This window comes from Petaurus breviceps, unplaced genomic scaffold (genome assembly GCF_028583685.1).
Source record: "Petaurus breviceps papuanus isolate PSGF00001 unplaced genomic scaffold, PetGlider_PUasm1.0 229, whole genome shotgun sequence".
Taxonomy (NCBI): domain Eukaryota; kingdom Metazoa; phylum Chordata; class Mammalia; order Diprotodontia; family Petauridae; genus Petaurus; species Petaurus breviceps.
In genome coordinates, this window is record NW_027185903.1 from 1,745,214 (window position 1) to 1,764,055 (window position 18,842).

Below are 18,842 nucleotides of genomic sequence, written 5' to 3' on the forward strand. Positions count from 1 at the left end.
TTTACAGCAAGTGTCTCTGATAAAGGCTTCATTTCTCAAATATATAGAGAACTGAGTCAAAATTGTAAGAAAACAAGCCATTCCCTAAATGACAAATGGTCAAAGGATATGAACAGGCAGTTTTCACATGAAGAAATCAAAACTAACTATAGGCATATGAAGGAGTGTTCTAAATCACTTTTGACTAGAGAAATGCAAATAAAAACAAATCTGAGGTACCACCTCACACCTATCCAATTGACTGATATGAAAAAAAGTAAAATGATACATTTTGGAGAGGATGTGGGAAAATTGGGACACTAATGCACTGTTTGTGGAGTTATGAACCAATCCAACCATTTTTTTTTAACTGAGGATGACCTTTTTAAATTATATTCACAAATTAACATAGCATGTACAACAGGATCGGATCTTTAGGTAGGTAGATCAAATAGTTGTCCAGAATCCAGTAAAACGGTAGTCACTGATGGTCAGTGTAATCACTGAAGCAAGATCCATAAATATAACTTAGTCCAACTTGATGAAGCCGATGTCCTTCGCATACTGCCGGAAGCACTGGCGGCACATGTTCAGGCCGTACTTGCGTATCAGGCCATGCCGGTTTGAACAGATGCGGCACGACTGAGACCCCTGGCCGAATTTACGAGGATGGCTCCAGTAGAGCTGCTGGTGACCCATGGCTCCCCTTGCAAAGTCCTGAGACAAAAGGCCAATCCAACCATTCTTGAGAGCAAATTGGAACTATACCCAAAAGGCAACCAAACCGTGCATGACCTTATACCATTACTAGGTCTGTATTCCAAAGAGATCATAAAAAGGGGAAAAGGACCTACATGTGCAAAAATATTAATAGCAGCCCTTTTCATGGTGGCAAAATAATGGAAATTGAGGGGATTCTGTAAGCATAAGCAATGTGGGATTTTGTCATTTTTCTTTTTTAGAATTTGGTTTCCAGGATCCATGACCATTACAATCTCAGTTTCCCAGTCTCATGCTAGATTGTAAACATCTGAAGGATCAATCTCCTTTGAACCCTAGTAATTCACAACTGTGACAAGTCTTGTAGACTTTGGTGCCTTCTGACTCTGAGCCTATTAGTTGAAAATGTATGTATGTATGTATATATATATATATTTTTTTTTTGAGGTGAAATATTGCCTGGGGGGAGGCTTGCTTAAGGGAAGTACACTTTGCCTGAACAAGTGGATGATGTCAATAGCAGAGAGGAGACCTCAGATAGAGAGAAGAAACCTCTGATACAAACCCTTGTGAGAACACTGGAACACGGGACTAGAGTAAAATACCAAAGGAAAGTATGGAGTTTAGAGAGACTGGGATAGTTGTCTGTTATTTCCCAATTGTTGTATTATTGTGCTGTTCCCAGAGTCCAGACCAGAGTGGTTCCTCCCCATGTAAGGCTTGGGGAGGACAAGCTGTCCTGGAGTTGGGGTGGTGTGAGCCAGAGACAGAAGGTAGGGGCAGGATCCCCTGGAGACTGCTGTGCCTAGACCCAGGCAGGAGCAGGGAGAGTTTGGAATGGAGCAGTCCCTTCCCCTGAGATGTGAGACATGGAGCAGCATCAGAGAGCTGCCTGTGTGTGAACCCTGGCAGGAGCAGGGGGTGGTCAATCTATAGACCTACAGGAGGAGGAGCAGCCACAGGGCTCAGAACTCAATCTCTAGTCAAGATAAAAACTTTGTAGCAAGGCAGGAGTAGTGAGTGTACTTTCTTGCCACATCCCCCTGGGATGGTTTGAGACCCAGGCTTGAAGTTGTCTATGGTGGTGTCAGGGAAAGTGCCATAACCCCCAGGGACCCACCCTGTTGGCTTTGTCTCCCAGATATCCCTCAGGATTTGGAAGCAGGGATGGAGCAATTTTGGGACTTGGACTCATTGGCTCATTTGAGCATGTGTGCACCTGAGAGTGGTAGGTGAAAGCCTGCAACAGAAGCATGGGGAGAAGGATATACCCCAAGTGTATTTTATTTGGACACTTTGTTTGGATTAAGGGGATTGTAACCTACTGTGACTTTAGGGTGGAGTGTGTTGTGTTCTCTGCTACTCCTGGGGATGTGCTGTGTTAAGGAAAGATTCTGGCCTTGAATCCCCTGATCATATAAGCAAGTATTTTGGGACAGTGCCTGAGTGAGGAGGAGTTGGTTGTTCACTCTCCAAATACTTTGGCCTCCCAAGAATCTATAAGGCGGGGGGGGCGGGGCGGGGTATGCTACATTATGGTATATATTTTTGTGTTTGTGGCCACCCTGGTAATAAGTTATGTTGCTGTGAATGTTAAGCTTTAGTTCCTTGAATAAGGTTTAGTTCTGAGTAAATAGATTGCTTATACTGTGCAATTAGACCCTTAATATATTCATAGAAGCAGCCCTCAAGTGTACTGTGTTGATTCCTGTTACAGATGCCCATCAACTGAGTAATGACTGAACAAGCTGTGGTATATGAATATAATGAAATTCTATTGTGCAATAAGAAGTGATGAACAGGCTGATTTCAGAGAAATCTGGAAAGAATTGTATGAGCTGATGGTGAGTGAAATGAGCAGAACCAGAAAAGCATTGTACACAGTACCAGCAACATTGTATAATGACCAACCATGAATGACTCAGCTCTTCTCAAACAAAACTATGAACTAAAATAGGTACAAAAACTCAAGAAGGAAAATTCTATCCATATCCAGATAAAGAACTAATGGACTCTGAATGCAGATCAAAGCATACTTTTTTCACTTACTTTATTCTTTTGCATGTTTTGTCCCCTATTTGATCTATTTCTTCTTTTATGACTGTGACTAATATAGAAGTGTGTTTTACATGATAGCCCATGCATAATCTATATCAAATCGCCTACCATTTTAGGGAGAGGGGAGGGGATGTAGGGAGAAAAATTTGGAGCTAAAAATCTTGTAAAATGAATGCTAAAAATTATCTTGACATGTAATTGGGGGGAAAATAAAATAATATTAAAAAGAAAAAAACAGAGGTAAGACAGACTCTTGGCCTGTGTTGGAGTACTACTAACAAACGATGGCAGAATGTATTTGTCTGGCATCTTGCAAATCTTATCAAAATAATTTTTCACTAAATAGAATGGTAGAGAGAAAAAAACTGCCAATGTATATTGAGCAAGATAAATACAATAGAACATATCTATGGTAGAGGAAAAATAGCATGCCCAGAAACTAACAGAAGGCAAAATCCAAGAAAAGATCTAGTAACAAAACCAATAACATCATATTCTATATGCAAATGCCCAAAGTTCAGGAAATATGCTAGAGGAACCAGAGATCTTGATGCAAATAGGCAACTTTGTCATCATAAGTGTCACTGAGACTGGATGGGATGAATCCCATGATTGTAACATGCATCTGGATGGGTATGCTTTATTTAAAAGAAACAGGATAAGTAAAGGGGGAATGGGGTAGTATGTATTGAGAAGGCATATTTATAAGAAAATCAAGGAGGCAGTTCTAGAAAATGTTATAGAGTGTAGAGCTCAATGGGGGAGAAACATAAATGAGTTTGTTATGAGACAAAGTTGCCTTCTGAACCACCTAGGGAAAAAAAGAAAGTAAATGAATTAAGGAAATAGATCACAAACCTCCCACAGAGACATGACATGGTAGTGAAGGGAGTCTAGTTATCCACACATCAGCTGCAACTCTCTGTCAAAAGTGGAGGAATTAAAAACTTCTTAACTTTTTTAAAATAATAATTTCATCTTTTAAAATGTGGATGAACTAAAAGAGGAAATTCTATATTGGATCTGATTCTGATTAAGAGGGAAGACTTGGTTGCTGGGGTGGGAATAATAGAAACCTGAAGGAGGGGTGATGGGAAGTGATCAGGCAGAACCAGGTATGATAGATTTAAAAGGGTTCAAAGTGAGACTAGTTAAGATCCTTCAGATAAAATTTTACTGGGGAAATCAACTTAGGAACATGGTTAACTTGTAAAAATGAAATTTGAAAGACACAAAGGGAAACAATTTCAATGAGGAAGAAAAAAGTGAGTTGTCTGGAGAGACTTATGGGGACTTGACAATCAACTTAGGTAAAAAATAAGTAAAGAGGATGTGAGTAGGTAGCAGAGGATGGATACAAGGGATGTCGCTGACCATAAAAATAGTGCAAGGAGTGTTAAAACTCAGAATCAGTCAAGATCATTGAAGGAGGCTCAGGATAACAAAAAATGATTTTTTTCAAGCTGAGAAAAGAAGATGCTCAAAAAAGGAAAAGGAGCGATACTTGGAGTGGACGGGGCAATGATAAATAAACAATGAGAGGTAGCAGAGTTGCTCAATTTTTACTTTTCTTCTGTTCACTCTACCTAAGAGAATGGCATTTGCACTACAAATGACAGAACAAAATAGCTAATGGAGAGTCAATACTCAAGACAAGCAATGAGATACTGTATGGGGAACACAAGGATGTGATCTCAGTATAGTCTACATCTGGGTATCACTGTTATGTAACCACCCATATGATCATGGGCCATTCTTTGGCACCAAGCCTTCTTTTTTCTATTTGTATATAAAATTTGACTGGATCTGAATGCAGTGCAGAGATCTATCACTGTCCTGCTGCTGCCCAGCACTGGCCTTGTATGTAAATCTCTTTGAATAAACCCTGTTTGGTACCATGTTGGTGTGAATCACTTCTTTTTTTGTTATCTCAATACCCTCTCAATATGGTGGGACTCTCCCTCTGGATGATCTGTTCCCTGGCAACTATAGCAGTTGGCAGGATACCAAAGAAATGTGCCTGGGGAGACAGGTTTCTGGGGAGGAAATCCTGGGTTGGATATCCACATCCATGTGGGGAGGGGTGGCCTGTATTCTAGATGAAACCCACCATTTTGAATATATTACAGCAGGAACATCCCTTTGGATGGCTTGCTCTCTGAAATATAATAAGAGAAAATCTATTTGGTCTTGATGAATTTAAGTCACTTAGCCAAGATGAACTTCACTATTTGGTCCAGAAAAGACTGACAGATGTGGTTGACAAGCCATTGTCAGTGATATTTGCAAGATCATATAAAGTAGCAGTAGTATTATAGGATTGGAGAAGTGCAAGTGTTAACCCAAATAAAAAAAGGTAAAAGGATGGAGCGTGAAACCTATTGGCCTATGAGCTTGACTTGATTTACTAGGAAAATTTTTAGAACAGATTATTAAAGAATGGATTAAGGAAGATCTGGGAAAAGGAAGAGGGACTTCATCAAAAATTTGTCATGACAGACTATACCAGTTTCCATTTTTTGAAAGGAATAGATCAAGGGAATGTACTAGATGTACTCTACATAGATTTATCAGAACATTTAATAAAATATCTCATGGAGAAAGATGGATAGACAGGAACAGTTGGCAATACAATTAGATAGATTCATGACTGTTTGAATGGCTAGACTCAAAGAGAGGCCATTAATGATTTGGTGCCAACTTAGAAGGAGGTCTCTAGTAGAGTACTTCATGTATCCATGCTTTGGTTCATGTTGTCATTTTTTTAATAATGACTTAGATAAAGGCAGAGATCTTATGCTCATAAGAGTTTCATATTACTTAAAGTGTAGAGGTAGAGTTAAGACCCTGGAGGAGTTAGGAACCAAAAAGATTTTGACAGGTTAGAACATTAAAGTGAATCTATTAAGAATGAAATCCTCTAGGGATAAATGGGAAGTTTTACAGAGCTTCCAAAAGTCAAATTCACAAGGTTAAGATAAAGGAAACATGATTTTAGTGGATTACAAACTCAATAGGAGCCTAGACCATGGTATGACAGACCAAAAAAGTGCCATGTGATCTCAGGCTATTTGAAGAGAGGTATAGCTTTCAGTAATAAAGACGTGATTGTTCCATTGTATTTTGTCCTTGGTTCATGTTGGGTTCTATGTTCAGTTTGGAGCATCATAGCTTATGAAGGCTACTGAGAGCCTGGAGAACAGCCAGAAGAGGATGTCCAGGATACCATACCATAATTGAATTCAATGAAGGAATTGGGGATGTTTAATCTGGAGGACTCAGGGTCACGATAACTGAGTTTTTGAAAGGCTCTAACAGAGAAGATGAATTGGACTTTTTCTGTTTAGTTCCTGAGGTTAGAGCTATGAGCCATGAGCAGAAGTGATAAAGAGGAAAAATTAGGCTTGTGATCAGGAAAACTTCTTAAATAAGAATATTCGAGAATGAAATAGGATTCCTTCCTCTTCTTGGAGGTCTTCAAGTAGAGTCTGGATGATCACTTGTGGTGCATGTGATAGTGAGAACTCTTTTCAGCTATGGGTAGGACTGGACAATGATTGGAGCCCTTTCAACTCTTAAGTTTTGTGCAATGAAAATGAATGTGGTCTCTAGAAATGTCCAAATGTATATATTGCCAAAGATCTGAAGGTCATTTAGCTCTTCATTCTGTCTCAATTCATATTTAAAGAACCCCAGGTAACCTCTCATAATCCTTAAAAGCTTGAGGGCTAGAATGGTGTAGCTCAAAGAACTCTAGATTTGAGGTAAGGATGAACCACCAAGCAGAACAACATTTATTAAGCACTCATACATTCAATTTGTAGATATGGAGACATATCTACAATGTTGTGTATAGTGTAGGACTATATCCATCTATTTTTATATTTATCCTTCTATTGAGAGAAGTGCAGTGAGTATGACAGTGGATAGAAAACTGTCCTTGAATTCACCAAAATCTGGGTTCAAGTCCTGCCCCTGGCAATACTGGATGTGTCACTTAACAGCAACAAGTCACTTAACCTCCTAGTGTTCTAGGCAACTTTCTAGGACTACAAATTAGGAAGAATGCAGGGCATTGGTCTCATTCATCTTGGAATTCCCTATGCTAAAGAAATCACACATTATCATTTGGAGGGAAATTCTAATGGGAAAATATCCTCTACTGATAAAAAATTTACCAAACAAGCCATGTTTTCTTACATTTATAGTGTTTAAGAAATAAAAGATAAAATACATTCAGCAAGATAAAACAAGGTAGAAAGTTTAGGTTATGGCTTTTGATTTACCAAATGGAACTACAGAATTGGTAATGTTGGAGGTAAATGCCTAGAGATCATCTATTTTCCTGGAAAGTTAAAGGATCCTCTTCAGGGAAAACAAAGAATAATTTCCCTTGAGTGTGACTTTCCTTTCCAACTTGGCATGTATTGCCTTCCAAAGGAAAGGAAGAAATGCCTGCCTGCTGAGACTTACTCATTTTGGTGGTCATACTGTACCAGTTCAAGTTTACTAGAGGTATCTTTCTGGTGATAGTTCTCCCTCTTTCTGGATGGTTAATATAACAAATTAATAAACTCACACCTATAGTAAATGTGTGGCTCTGAACCCCTAGACAGTTTGTAAATGTCAAAATCCAAATTGTGCTTGTAAACCTCTAATGATTTATAATTTATATAATAATAATAATTTATATCCCTTTGGTTTTTCTTCCCCTGCTTTCCAATATCTCCATGTGATTTCAGGAAAATAGAACTAGATGTCACAATGGATAGAGTGTCATGCTTGAAGTCAGGAAGACTTATCTTCCTGAGTCCAAATTTGGCCTCAGACACTTATTACCCATGTTCCTGGGCAAGTCACTTAACCCTGTTTACCTCAGATTTCTCCTCTGTAAAATAAGCTGGAGAAGGAAATGGCAAACCACTGTGTTATTTTTCCAAGAAAACCCCAAATGGAATCACAAAGAGTCAGACATAACTGAAATGAATGAACATCAACAAAGCTTTGATAGCTATATGGTTTTAATGTTCCAAATATATAAGAAATTTAAAAAGCCGATTAAAGAAACACTATTTAAAAATGCTAGCCAACCAGTCTAGATGTGTAGGGGGTGGAAAACTAGTGTCTTTCACCTTTTCTGCCTTGTTACCTGTTGGTATGGATAAAAAGCAGGAAGTGGATAATGGTAGGGAAGAGTAGAGAGGTTCTCTACTCCTAGGAGAGCACCAGGAGTAACCCATGCTGGTTTCACCAATAGATACTTGCAGCTTCAATTCTTCTAGGAGGTAGCAGTCTTTGGACCATCTCTTTTCCTGTATAGCTGTATCACCTGTGCTAAGAACTCCTGTTGCCCTGGTTAGGATAGTAGTGGTTGCTGAGCCTCAGGCTCTACCCAGATTGGAAAAGATCAACATAAGAACCTTGGACAGGGCTCATCTTGGCCGTCTCTTGTTTAGCACTGCTTCAAATGTCTTTTTTTTTTTTCCCCTAGCATCCTCTCCAACCCAGTGAGAATTAGGATGTTCTCTAGAGAAAATCTCTCCAGCCCCATCTATCTTTCAGTCCTCTGATTTTAACTGGGCTTAGTGAAGAGTTCCACATAAACCTGGAAATCTATTCTTTATATGGGGATAGTGGACCATCTTCATTATTCCCAAAGTCATAAAGTAAGTCTTATGAAAGTGTTTTCCATCGGAATTTGGAATGTTCTATATAAAGGTACTCAATCTACTCAAACTGGTGGTTTTCCTCTTAATTTTGGTCACATTTTTATTCCCTTCAGTTCATAACAAGCTTATGAAACAAGGCAGGGCTGTAGAATTAGTTGTCAGCCCATGTATAGTGCCAATGCAATATTTACAGTGCCAATGATCACTATAAATATACCTGCATAGTACTATATAACAAAATATAACAGGTTCTCCTTATAGAAGACAGAAGCAAAAACATTTATTTAGACACCAGGAAACCAAATCCCAAAACCTGATTCTATCATAGTAGCAAAGAAGTTAATAAACCACAATGGCACAGAGAGCCACACCATCCTTTAGCCTTTCCACAAACGAACACAAGATCAATATTTACTCACAAGTCTGTCTCCCTTGGATGCGTCCTCTCCTCCCAACAGTGTCTAGCTGCTCTGACTTCCAGTTTCCTCTGGGCTCTGCTCCACCCTTCAGCAAACTCCTCCTACCACAGGCTCTATATGACTACATTCAAACTATTGGGAGCAGGGTATATTTTCAAAGCAGGGAAGATTTTCAAATTCCCTTAAGCTTATTAAAGGGCAGAGAAGATCTTCAAATTACCATTACCATTACATCATGGGTCATTGATAAGTTGGAAGAAAGAAATAGAATCCTATTTGGGGTCTAGGAAAATGAAGAAGGTGTCTAAGATTCTTTGGAATCTGAAAATAAGTTATGGACTCCTAATAAACTCTTCTGAGGTTAAATGGCGATAGAGAGGTTCTATAATCACACAACTTTTTTTTAACGTATCTCCAAACTTCAGGAAGAAAAATACATCTCTGAGATTCAATAATGACACATAGAGGAAAGGTCCTGTTATCATAAGATCTCACTCTGACTCCTTACATGACTTTTCTTTCCACCTCAAATCAGCAGGCAAAAATCAATGACAGTAGGTAGCCATTTAGTTCATTGAGCAGTGTCCTTGTGGATAAGTTTAAGGCTGATGAAAGCACAGGAATAATGACAGTACTGGCTTAAGTTAAGCAATTTGGTGCCTGCTACTGCAGATATTGCTTCACTGAAGTTCTCATATGGCCATCTAAGTTTCAACTCGAATCACCATCATCTCAGTCATAGGCAAGTGTCAGTCCCTAAACCTCTTTAGTATGTAGTCCCTTCTTCCCTCTCCATTGCCTTGACATTTTTATAGGGTGATCCTTCAGGAGACTTCTAAGGGTAATAAAATCAAGCTCCTTGCCTCTGAGCATAACTAAACAATCCCAAGTCAAGACAGTTAACTACTGGTTCTATTGCCAAAGGTCTCTTGGGAAGTGGGAAGTGCTACATGCTTCTTATTTTTTCCAAGACCCAAGGATATTCATTGACAAGGTGTTCCTACCAATGCCTCATTTGTAGGATTTAGAGCTACAATGGACTTTATTTAACAGTCTCTCTTTATACATCAGCAAACTGGGGGTCAGAAAGATTTAATGCCTTGTGCAGCTAGTAAGAAAAGCTGGTTTCCTGGTCCTCAGACTCTAGATCTAGTGTTCTATTTACCCCACTCTTCTTCCCAATATATTATATTGCCTCATATCACTGGCTCTGATTTAAACACCTTTCTTTTTACTTTATTTGCCAGAATACATAGAAAAATTGCTAGCCTCTCTAAAAGGGATGATTCATGGCTTCATATTATAATTTTCAACTAGTGCCAATCCAGTGACATAAAAATCTTAGGTCCTAACTCTATGGGCTTGACTTCACTTCCCAAGATTCTCATAAAGATGACTTTGAAACATAGGATGTTAATCAGAGGCTTTTCAACTCCAAGGAAACAATAAGAACAAATGGGATGATATTTTTGTATAGGAGATTTTAGATTAAACATAAGGAAGAATTTCCTGATAGTAAAGGAGGTTAGACTGATGATTATGGAACCATTTTTCTGAAGATCTTTAAGAGAAAGAATGGAATTCTGGATTGGTTTACATGTTGTTGTGTGGCTTTGTATCCTTAATTCTGTGTAACACCACCCAGCTGAGTTTTCTTTGGGTATTGGAAGCACGATCCTGCATATTGAGTCATTGAGAGTACAATGATTTGGTTCTTGAACCATTTTTTCAAATTTGGCTTAGTCAGGCAGGTGACAGGAAGGGAGCTACACTTTAATGGTCAGTATAAACTAGGACCAGGGATAATGGTCTTTGGAAGAAACTGGGTATATAGCTGGACAACCATAACATCTCATAACTTAGAGAGATGAATTGACTTGTCAGGGTTGAGTCATTTGTGATGATTTTAATCTTTGCCTCTCAGAAGCCAGATGTTTAAAAAATTTATTTTTTTTATCAATTAATAATTATAGTACACATTTTCTCTCTAGACAAGGAACACATTTCTCTGAGGTTTTCTCTAAGAATCCTGGAGTCACACTTGACATGATAAGGACCAGTCCCCTCACAGACTACTAAAATTGATTCTACTTTCTCATCACCACTTAAATAAGTGATCACTGTCCTAATGGGATTAGTAATTGATTTGATATAGCCTCCCATCTCTACATGCTAACTGTTGAAGTGATTTTCAGTGGTGAGGTGTTTGAGGAAAACCGTTTGGTAGAAAAGAATTATTTAACATGGCATAGTATATTTCATGATGTTAGGTATAGAGAATGGACCCCACAAAGATTTATGGTTTTTCTCCTTTACATTTAATCCTTAATGTTTGGCCATACTCCAGTGAGGATGACGGGCACAGGGAATGAATGACATGTACTACTCTCTTCTCTCCTGCCTATTTCAGTATTTATGCTGAAGGTGAAACCTGCTAAAACATTTCATGGCCATGTCATTTTCTCCTGGCAGTGACTCTCTTACTGCTGGAAGGGGTTCCAGTTTTTCAAAGCATGCCATGTCAAGTAATACCTACTTTGTCAGGAGAATTTACCAGTCCCTTGAGCTTCTACAGCCATCCCCTCTAAGGCTACCTTCTATCTATTCTGTACAAATCTGGTATATACCTATTTATGTATATATAATCTTTCCCAGCCCCATTAGAATGTGAACTCTTAGAGGGCAGGGGCTGATTTTATCTTTATTTGTATCCCTAGTGTTTAGCACAGTGCCTGTCACATAGGAAACACTTAATAAATATTTGTTGAGGCTAACTTATGGACCTTAGTCCAAGGTACTGCACAAAATGGTTTGGGATTCTGTATTGTCATGTGAAACTGACTTGGAAAAAGTTCAATAGTGTAATATTAGAAGCATGATTTCTCTTGGAAGTTTTTGTTAATAATTAGATTGAATGTCCCCAGGGCAGTGGTTCCCACCCAACCTTTTGGGACTTGTGTCACTCTAAAGTTATTTTATTTTTGTAAAATATATGTCATATGGCACACATGCATATTTAAAGTCAATTAAAATGATTTTTGAACTTTAGAGAGTTGTATGACACTCCTTAAGATAATAAAAAACAGCCTGCGGTATTACCAAGTCAGAGTTGGGAATCACTGTCCTAAAAAGCAGCTATGTTCCCACTAATAGTCTGGGAAGTGCCCACCAGCACTCCATGTGGATAAGGGATTTCAAATAGTCTCTGCTGGAAGACAATAATCTTAGTGATATGTCTAGAAAGGATCAACAGGACCTTTCTTTGCTTGTTCTGAAGTTTTGGTGACAACACATCCCCTTGTCTCCAGGTGGTTTGGGAGAACCAATTAATTATATTTGTAGAATCCCTCATTATTGAGAAGGAAGGAGTGAGGGCTAGACAGAATCAGAAATATACAGCAGAAAATCACCAATTTGGATTCATTGTGGGAAGGCCATCACTGGATTAGTGAAACATCTAAATTGCAATATTTGAAATATTGGAAAAATAAGTTTAATTTCTTTTAAGAAATCCAACAAATTGTTCCTACATAGAGCACTCTACAAATCCCTGATCTAAAAAAATAGGCCAGAAAAATTTATAATAAATATTATTTTTAGGTAGATTAATCCTTCAAAAATAATTCAAAATAGTTTATCCATATGTAATTAATTCCTTCTGTATTTTTATTTACATACTTTACTTAGCAAGTTATATACTTACTTATATACCTTACTTAGAAAATTCTCTTTTCAAAGATAAGTTTAATCTCAGTCCCTGAAGTGCTACATTCTGAATTAGTTGGGTATTTTGTATGAATTTTACTTGCTAACTTAAAAGAACAAATATTACCAAAGGTGCCCAATTTACTGATAAACACTATTTCAGGAACTAGAAAAATCTGGATTTGAATCAAGATATCTTAAAGGTGTAGACATTTTCCACAACAGTTAAATTGTATTTATATTCATAGGATTTTAGAGTTGGAAGGTATGTAAGAAATCATCTAGCCCAATGTCGTCACTTTGCAGGTGAAGAAACAGAACCAGGGAGGTTTTATAATCTTAGATTTAGAGCTAACTATTATTGTGCACATGATGAGATGGAGGTTCAGAGAGGCTAAGTGCTCAAGGTTCCCAGAGCTGGGATGCAAACCTAGGTTCTATTACTCAAAATCCAGTACTTTTCACTACTGTACCATGCTAAATTACACCAGTTTCCATATGCACTCTACTGTTTTTTGTAAATGATCTTAATAGAAACTTTTATATTATTCTTCAGATTGTAAAAAAGCAGTTACAAGCTCCTTCTGTTCATAGTAAACTTAATTGACCCAAGTTTCCCTATTCATACCATTTCCCCCCTTATCTGTCACTGGTCAATTTTCTAAAAGGTGCAGTAATTGATGTACTTTTAAATTCATTTTGTCTCTTGATATATATAAATATTTTCACTTCTAAGAGTGAGTGAAGATGGCTAAAGTCCTACCTTGGGCCATATAACCATGAATGTTATACTTTAGAATAGTACTTCTCAACTGTTATGCTAGGACCCTTTAGTGCATTTCTAAGCTTCTAATGGTGTTTCAAGGCAAACCAAACTTCCTTTATAGCTCTGGATCCAATTTCCCACTGCATGGATTGTAATATGATATCCTGAAGGCCATACAATAATTTAATGGTAGAATTAGGACAAGGGCTAAGATCTCCTGACTCTCAGTACAGTCCTCTTTCCACTAAACCAAATTTTAATAAATTAAGTCAATATTCTACAAATTCAATTAAATAAATGTTGGTTGAATTGAATTTGCTGGATATTTTAAGTATAGTGGCAGGGCTTACTTTTAAAATGAATCTCGCTATAAAAAGGTATTATAAAATCAGTAATCATTTTGTATAAACATATAATGCTCCCTAATTCATTTATGTGTGCATATGTGTATATATTTGTGTAAATCTGGATTTTCAAACATGAGATTTCACCTAAAATGAGTCACAACTATGAAATAAATAAAACGAAAAGTCTATAACATTTTTTCAGGACCATGGACAGAAACAGAAAGTCTGTTCACTTGAGAAATAAAGCAAAAGTGTAGTAAGTTAAACCAACACTCAAGGGCAGATGGGAATACTGGAAAGGCTCTTTATGTATCACTGCCCTGAAAACTAGATCTGTATCATTTTAGGTATGGTCACCTAAACTTCTGTCTGTTCTTGATGATTTTTAGCTATCAGGTAAATTGTCTTATAGTGTAGGATCATGGAATATGAGGATAAAAACCGTATTATCAAATGTTGCTGATGCAGGTACTGACTTGGTGCTCAAGAATACCATTACTATTTCTCTTAGATTTAGATTTCTAAGTGCACTGGGCCAATAGGTTAAGAGACTGGGGAAAATGAGATGCTATTAGACTGTCACAAGTAATTCTAGAGTACCAGTGAGGAGAGGAAATTTGAGATGTTATTTAGTTAATTTATCTTCAAATAGAACTAAAAGGAAGTTTTGAAATAAGAAATTAAAATTATTTTAAAAATGAAAAAAATCTCCAAAGAAGGATATATCTTCCCATGGCAATCAATTCAAATGTTTAGTTAACCTCAGTGTTCATCTTTTTCATTATCACAGTTATCCTCTTTCCAATGTCCCATTCTGATACCTCACTGGACTATAGTGATAACCATGAGTTCATGAAAGTTGGATTCCTCTCTGGTTCAATCTTGCTCAATTCTTCAGTAGTAGCCTCTACTACCCAACATAGATCTTCAATTGCCCTTGGGTCTTTGTCTCCCTGCCTCCCCTTGCCCCCATGGAATATACTGTGATCTCAACCCCCAAAATGTCCAAGGTCTCATCTCTCCCTCAAAATCTGTCTTAAAACATTAATAGAAAAATGCCTTTTATCCCATTCATGCTAGGTGCTTTTTTAGTGCTTGTCATGGGAACCAGAATTGCCAGCTATGGCTCTACTGGTGAAGGAGTTGTCTATCTTTTAATGTAGGACCAATCTTGCTAAGCATGGTGAAGTTCATCATCATCAGAAAGCTGGACATCAAGTAAGAAGCTTTTGTTGTTGTTTTTGTTTTATAGTGTCCACCTATGAAGCATACAAGAGTTACCATCTTTATCAGTGAAGAGAGTGTCTACACTATCAAAATAATGACTCTTTCAAACTATAAAAGCATATCTATCTTTGATTTGTAGATGCTGTCATTTAAGCGTATTTCCCCATGTCTCATATTCGTGGAGAATATGGTGGAGAATATTCAATGACCATTCTGTAGGCACACTCCATTGACATGGTGACTACTTTCAGAATGTTGATGATGAGTTTGTTTCCCCTGCAGCTTTATTCTCCCCCTTTAAATCAGAGAATTTCTTTCCTCTCTCTTTCCTGACATGACAATGACACATCCTCCTAATAACCCAGGAAATTCACAGTGTCTATTTATCCCAGTAGACACAAGCCTCCTAACCACCTTGTTGTGTCTGGCAAATACAAGGGATTAATTGCATATTGCCATAATGGCTGAGCCATCACATTTAGCTGAGTGCACTAATAAAAGGATTATTATTTAACAGTTTGCCTTCCACAAACTGCCTTTTATCCTGCTTCCCTGGGTTGGTAGGAAAATTAGAAGGATAAACCCAAGCCCTTAAGCTTCACTCTGAAGTTATAAAACAACTTGTCAGTAATTTTCTTCCACACATTTGGCAATTTTTATTCCCCGAGTTAATGTAGAAATAGATTGAGACTAGGTATATGGTTTTCAGTATGAATGGTCAGTTGAGTTGAGCAATGCGGAGCCTGGAGGATAACTAGCGCGGATTTCTGGACATAATCAATGTTCTGTTCTCTAGCATGGTCAGGTAATGGGGCATCCTAGTTCACCCAATATTGTGGTTAATAGAAAGAGATCATATGTATCATATATGGATCACCTATAGTTGAAGGATTAGAAGATCATAAAATATATTAAATAGTAAGACTATTACACTGAACATAATTCTTTTTTTGGTGATCAAGAATTTTGCAAAGCCTCAGGGGTATTATGTGACTTAGAACTACAAGGGGCCTTAGAGACCATCTAGTGCAAGCTCTTTTGTTTTATAAATAAAAAACTGAGGTCATAGAGAAGGGAAGGTTGCCCAAGGTCACATGCGAAGTACATAGCAGGATGAGGATTGGAACTGGAAAAATACTTCCACTATATCATTCTGTCTTTCATCATACAGGAGAGATTATTGATAGAGAAATAATGGATTTCTCAGTAACAGAATTGACTGGTTTTATTTTCTATGCTTATAGGAAGAATAGTGTCCCTTCCCTTCAAATCTATCTTGAAGGAACAAAAATCTAACTTTTGGTCACAGGGTAGATGATACTCATGCTTCCTTCACATAAAACTAGTGCAGTGCCTAAGGTGAGACAGGGCTTTCTTCCTCTTTCTATTCTTTTTATTTTGTTCATATGTGTACGTATTGCATCCCTCAAGTAGAATGTAAGTTCCTTGAAGGCAGGAAATTATCATAGAACATAGATCGGGAGGTGTAAGGGATTTTAGGGGTCCACTAGTTAAACTCCCTCATTTCAGAGAAGGGCAAACTGAGGCTAAAAGGCTTTCCTAGTGTCATACAGATAGCAAGGGATAGAACTAGGATTTGAACCCAGGTCCTCTGAATCTGAATCCAGTTCTCTTTCTACTACCTCATATCTTCTCCATGACTTCTCTTGACTTTGTCTTTGTATTGCCAGTCAGTCAGTAAGCATTTATTAAGCACCATTATGTATCAGGTATTGTGCTAAGTATACCTTGTATAGTACCTTGGATGTAGTAAATTAATGGTGAATGTCTATTACACTGAAGAGGTAAAATGCACAATTCAAGTTTATCATGTTAGCTTTTCAGTTGCTTACATAAACACTCTCAATAGCCACAAACATGAGAAACAAAGTACGCACCAGATCTGAATTTATTATTTATACAAACAAGTTTGCCAACACAATATAGCATATACTTAAGAAAATATGAACATTTACAATTTAAATATCCTTCTCATTCTTAGACCTGGAATACCTAAAATTCAATTTAACTCAGTCACTTCAGACGTTCCCAACTGAGCCCCTCAACACTAAGTATGCAGTGATTTTTCTCAAGCACATATTACTGTAATAGACATTCAATCCTCCTGTAAACTTATTTTCCTTTATCATCTTCCCTTTCCTCCTCTCTCTTCCATTCCTTGCCCCTCCAAGACATTTTAGTTTCCAAGTGATTCAATGAAAATACAGTATGTGCTTGCTTAACTTTACCGTATACCCAACAGGAGGTCCAAATCATATAGCAAAAATTTAGCTCATTAGCAGTCTTTCCAAGGAGCCTCACAGACCAAAAGTTAAGCCACAGCTTTAATATCATGGACAGTGGCTCCAATGTGGCAGATTTCTTTAGTCAAGGCTTTGTTTACCGAACTGATCAGAACTAAAAGTCTTTAAAGTATTTATTATCCTTATTTATTTGTTTTTATCATTATTATTATTATTTTTTTTGCCTTTTGGAGGGCAATTGGGGTTAAGTAACTTGCCCAAGGTTACATGGCTGGTTTTGTGTGTGTGTGTGTGTGTGTGTGTGTGTGTGTCTTACGTGTCTGAGGCCGGAACTGAACTTGGGTCCTTCTGACTTTGGGGCTGGCGCTTTATTCAATGTGCCACCTAGCCACCCCTATTTTTATCATTATTAATAATAAGTTAAAGCCCTCAACTTCACTGAAGCAAAATTGTTCAAGAGACATAATAAGAGATACATAATGAAATTGTTCAAGAGACACATAAAGACATTCATGTGAATTCTAACCAGAAGAGAGTAAGAACTCAATGGAATGATTTAAAAAAAGATCTCTTTTAAATATTATTTATCAAAATATAAAATATAATCCAAAGGAAATTCTATGACACCACTAGTCAGTAGAATCTCTATTGTTAAGAAAAGTAATAAATTGAAGCAAATAGAGAACATTCTTTATGCTCAGCCTTAAAAAAGAACAACCTAACAAACCTCAACATTCAAGTTCATATGTGATTAGAACAGAACAATGAAATTCATATAAATATTATAGTCCATGATAAATACATTCACAAAAATGAATCACTTAATCTCTATAGATATTGCACTTAAACTCATTCACATAAAACTTAAATTAGCATTCCTTGTCACTAAGCATTTAAAAAATAAATAGACCTATTATGTGTTAATACACTTTGGTAAATATAAACCCACAAGAAAGCACTCATTTAAGGGGTTAATAGGGAACAAGTAGGGCCATGAAGATGGAAACGGTAATATATAGCCACTTCTTGGAATATGGGCTGCTTGGGGGAGTCATGACTAACTGTAATACAGTGGTTTTTTCCCCCATTCATTTATTGCAAATCCTGTTCAAATGAATACACACACACACACATACACACACTCAACTTCAGGACCCAAATGGAGTTAATACAGATCACTAAGGTGATTTGCTCTAGTGAGAACCTTACTAGATTCTCAAGCAAATGGACCATTATTGTAAAAGCATCACATTTTGAATTTTCTGAGTCATTTTGGAAGGATTCACATGAAATTCTTCTAAAACAGGATGATTTGCAGTCCTAAAACTTCAGTGAAAGTGTGGTGAGCTATTGAAAGAGAGATTTCTTGAATGAATTTCCTTTCTTGAAATGGAGAACTGGATGTGTATGAACTCAAATCATTTGGGTGTGTATGTGTATGCGTATGTGTAGACATATGAGTATGTGTATACATATGTGTATGCATATGTGTATGGCTATATACACATGTATATGTTTGCAGAATATCATATGGGAAGCCTGATTCATTGGCACTCTATATTTGTGCTTGTTGGGAGTATGGAAGGAAATAGGTTGTCATCATTATAACAGTCCAGCCGTAAATTAGAAGTAACCCTATTGGACAATGGGAATCTATTATGGAGATGCAGGCATGCTTCCCTGTTATG

At 37.3% G+C, this 18,842-nt stretch overlaps 1 protein-coding gene across 1 annotated transcript; it reads right to left on the reverse strand.

The window, feature by feature from the left end:
* Positions 1–351: 351 nt before the first annotated feature.
* Positions 352–727, reverse strand: LOC138167205 (small ribosomal subunit protein uS14-like). Its single transcript, XM_069095970.1, has one exon. It carries the CDS (start codon positions 676–678, stop codon positions 508–510), a length of 171 nt encoding a protein of 56 aa, XP_068952071.1. The 5' UTR covers positions 679–727; the 3' UTR covers positions 352–507.
* Between the last annotated feature and the right edge of the window lie 18,115 nt (positions 728–18,842).

Bases quoted from the DNA above. Each gene is read 5' to 3' on its own strand.
- LOC138167205 (XM_069095970.1), bottom strand. From the start codon at position 678: ATGGGTCACCAGCAGCTCTACTGGAGCCATCCTCGTAAATTCGGCCAG.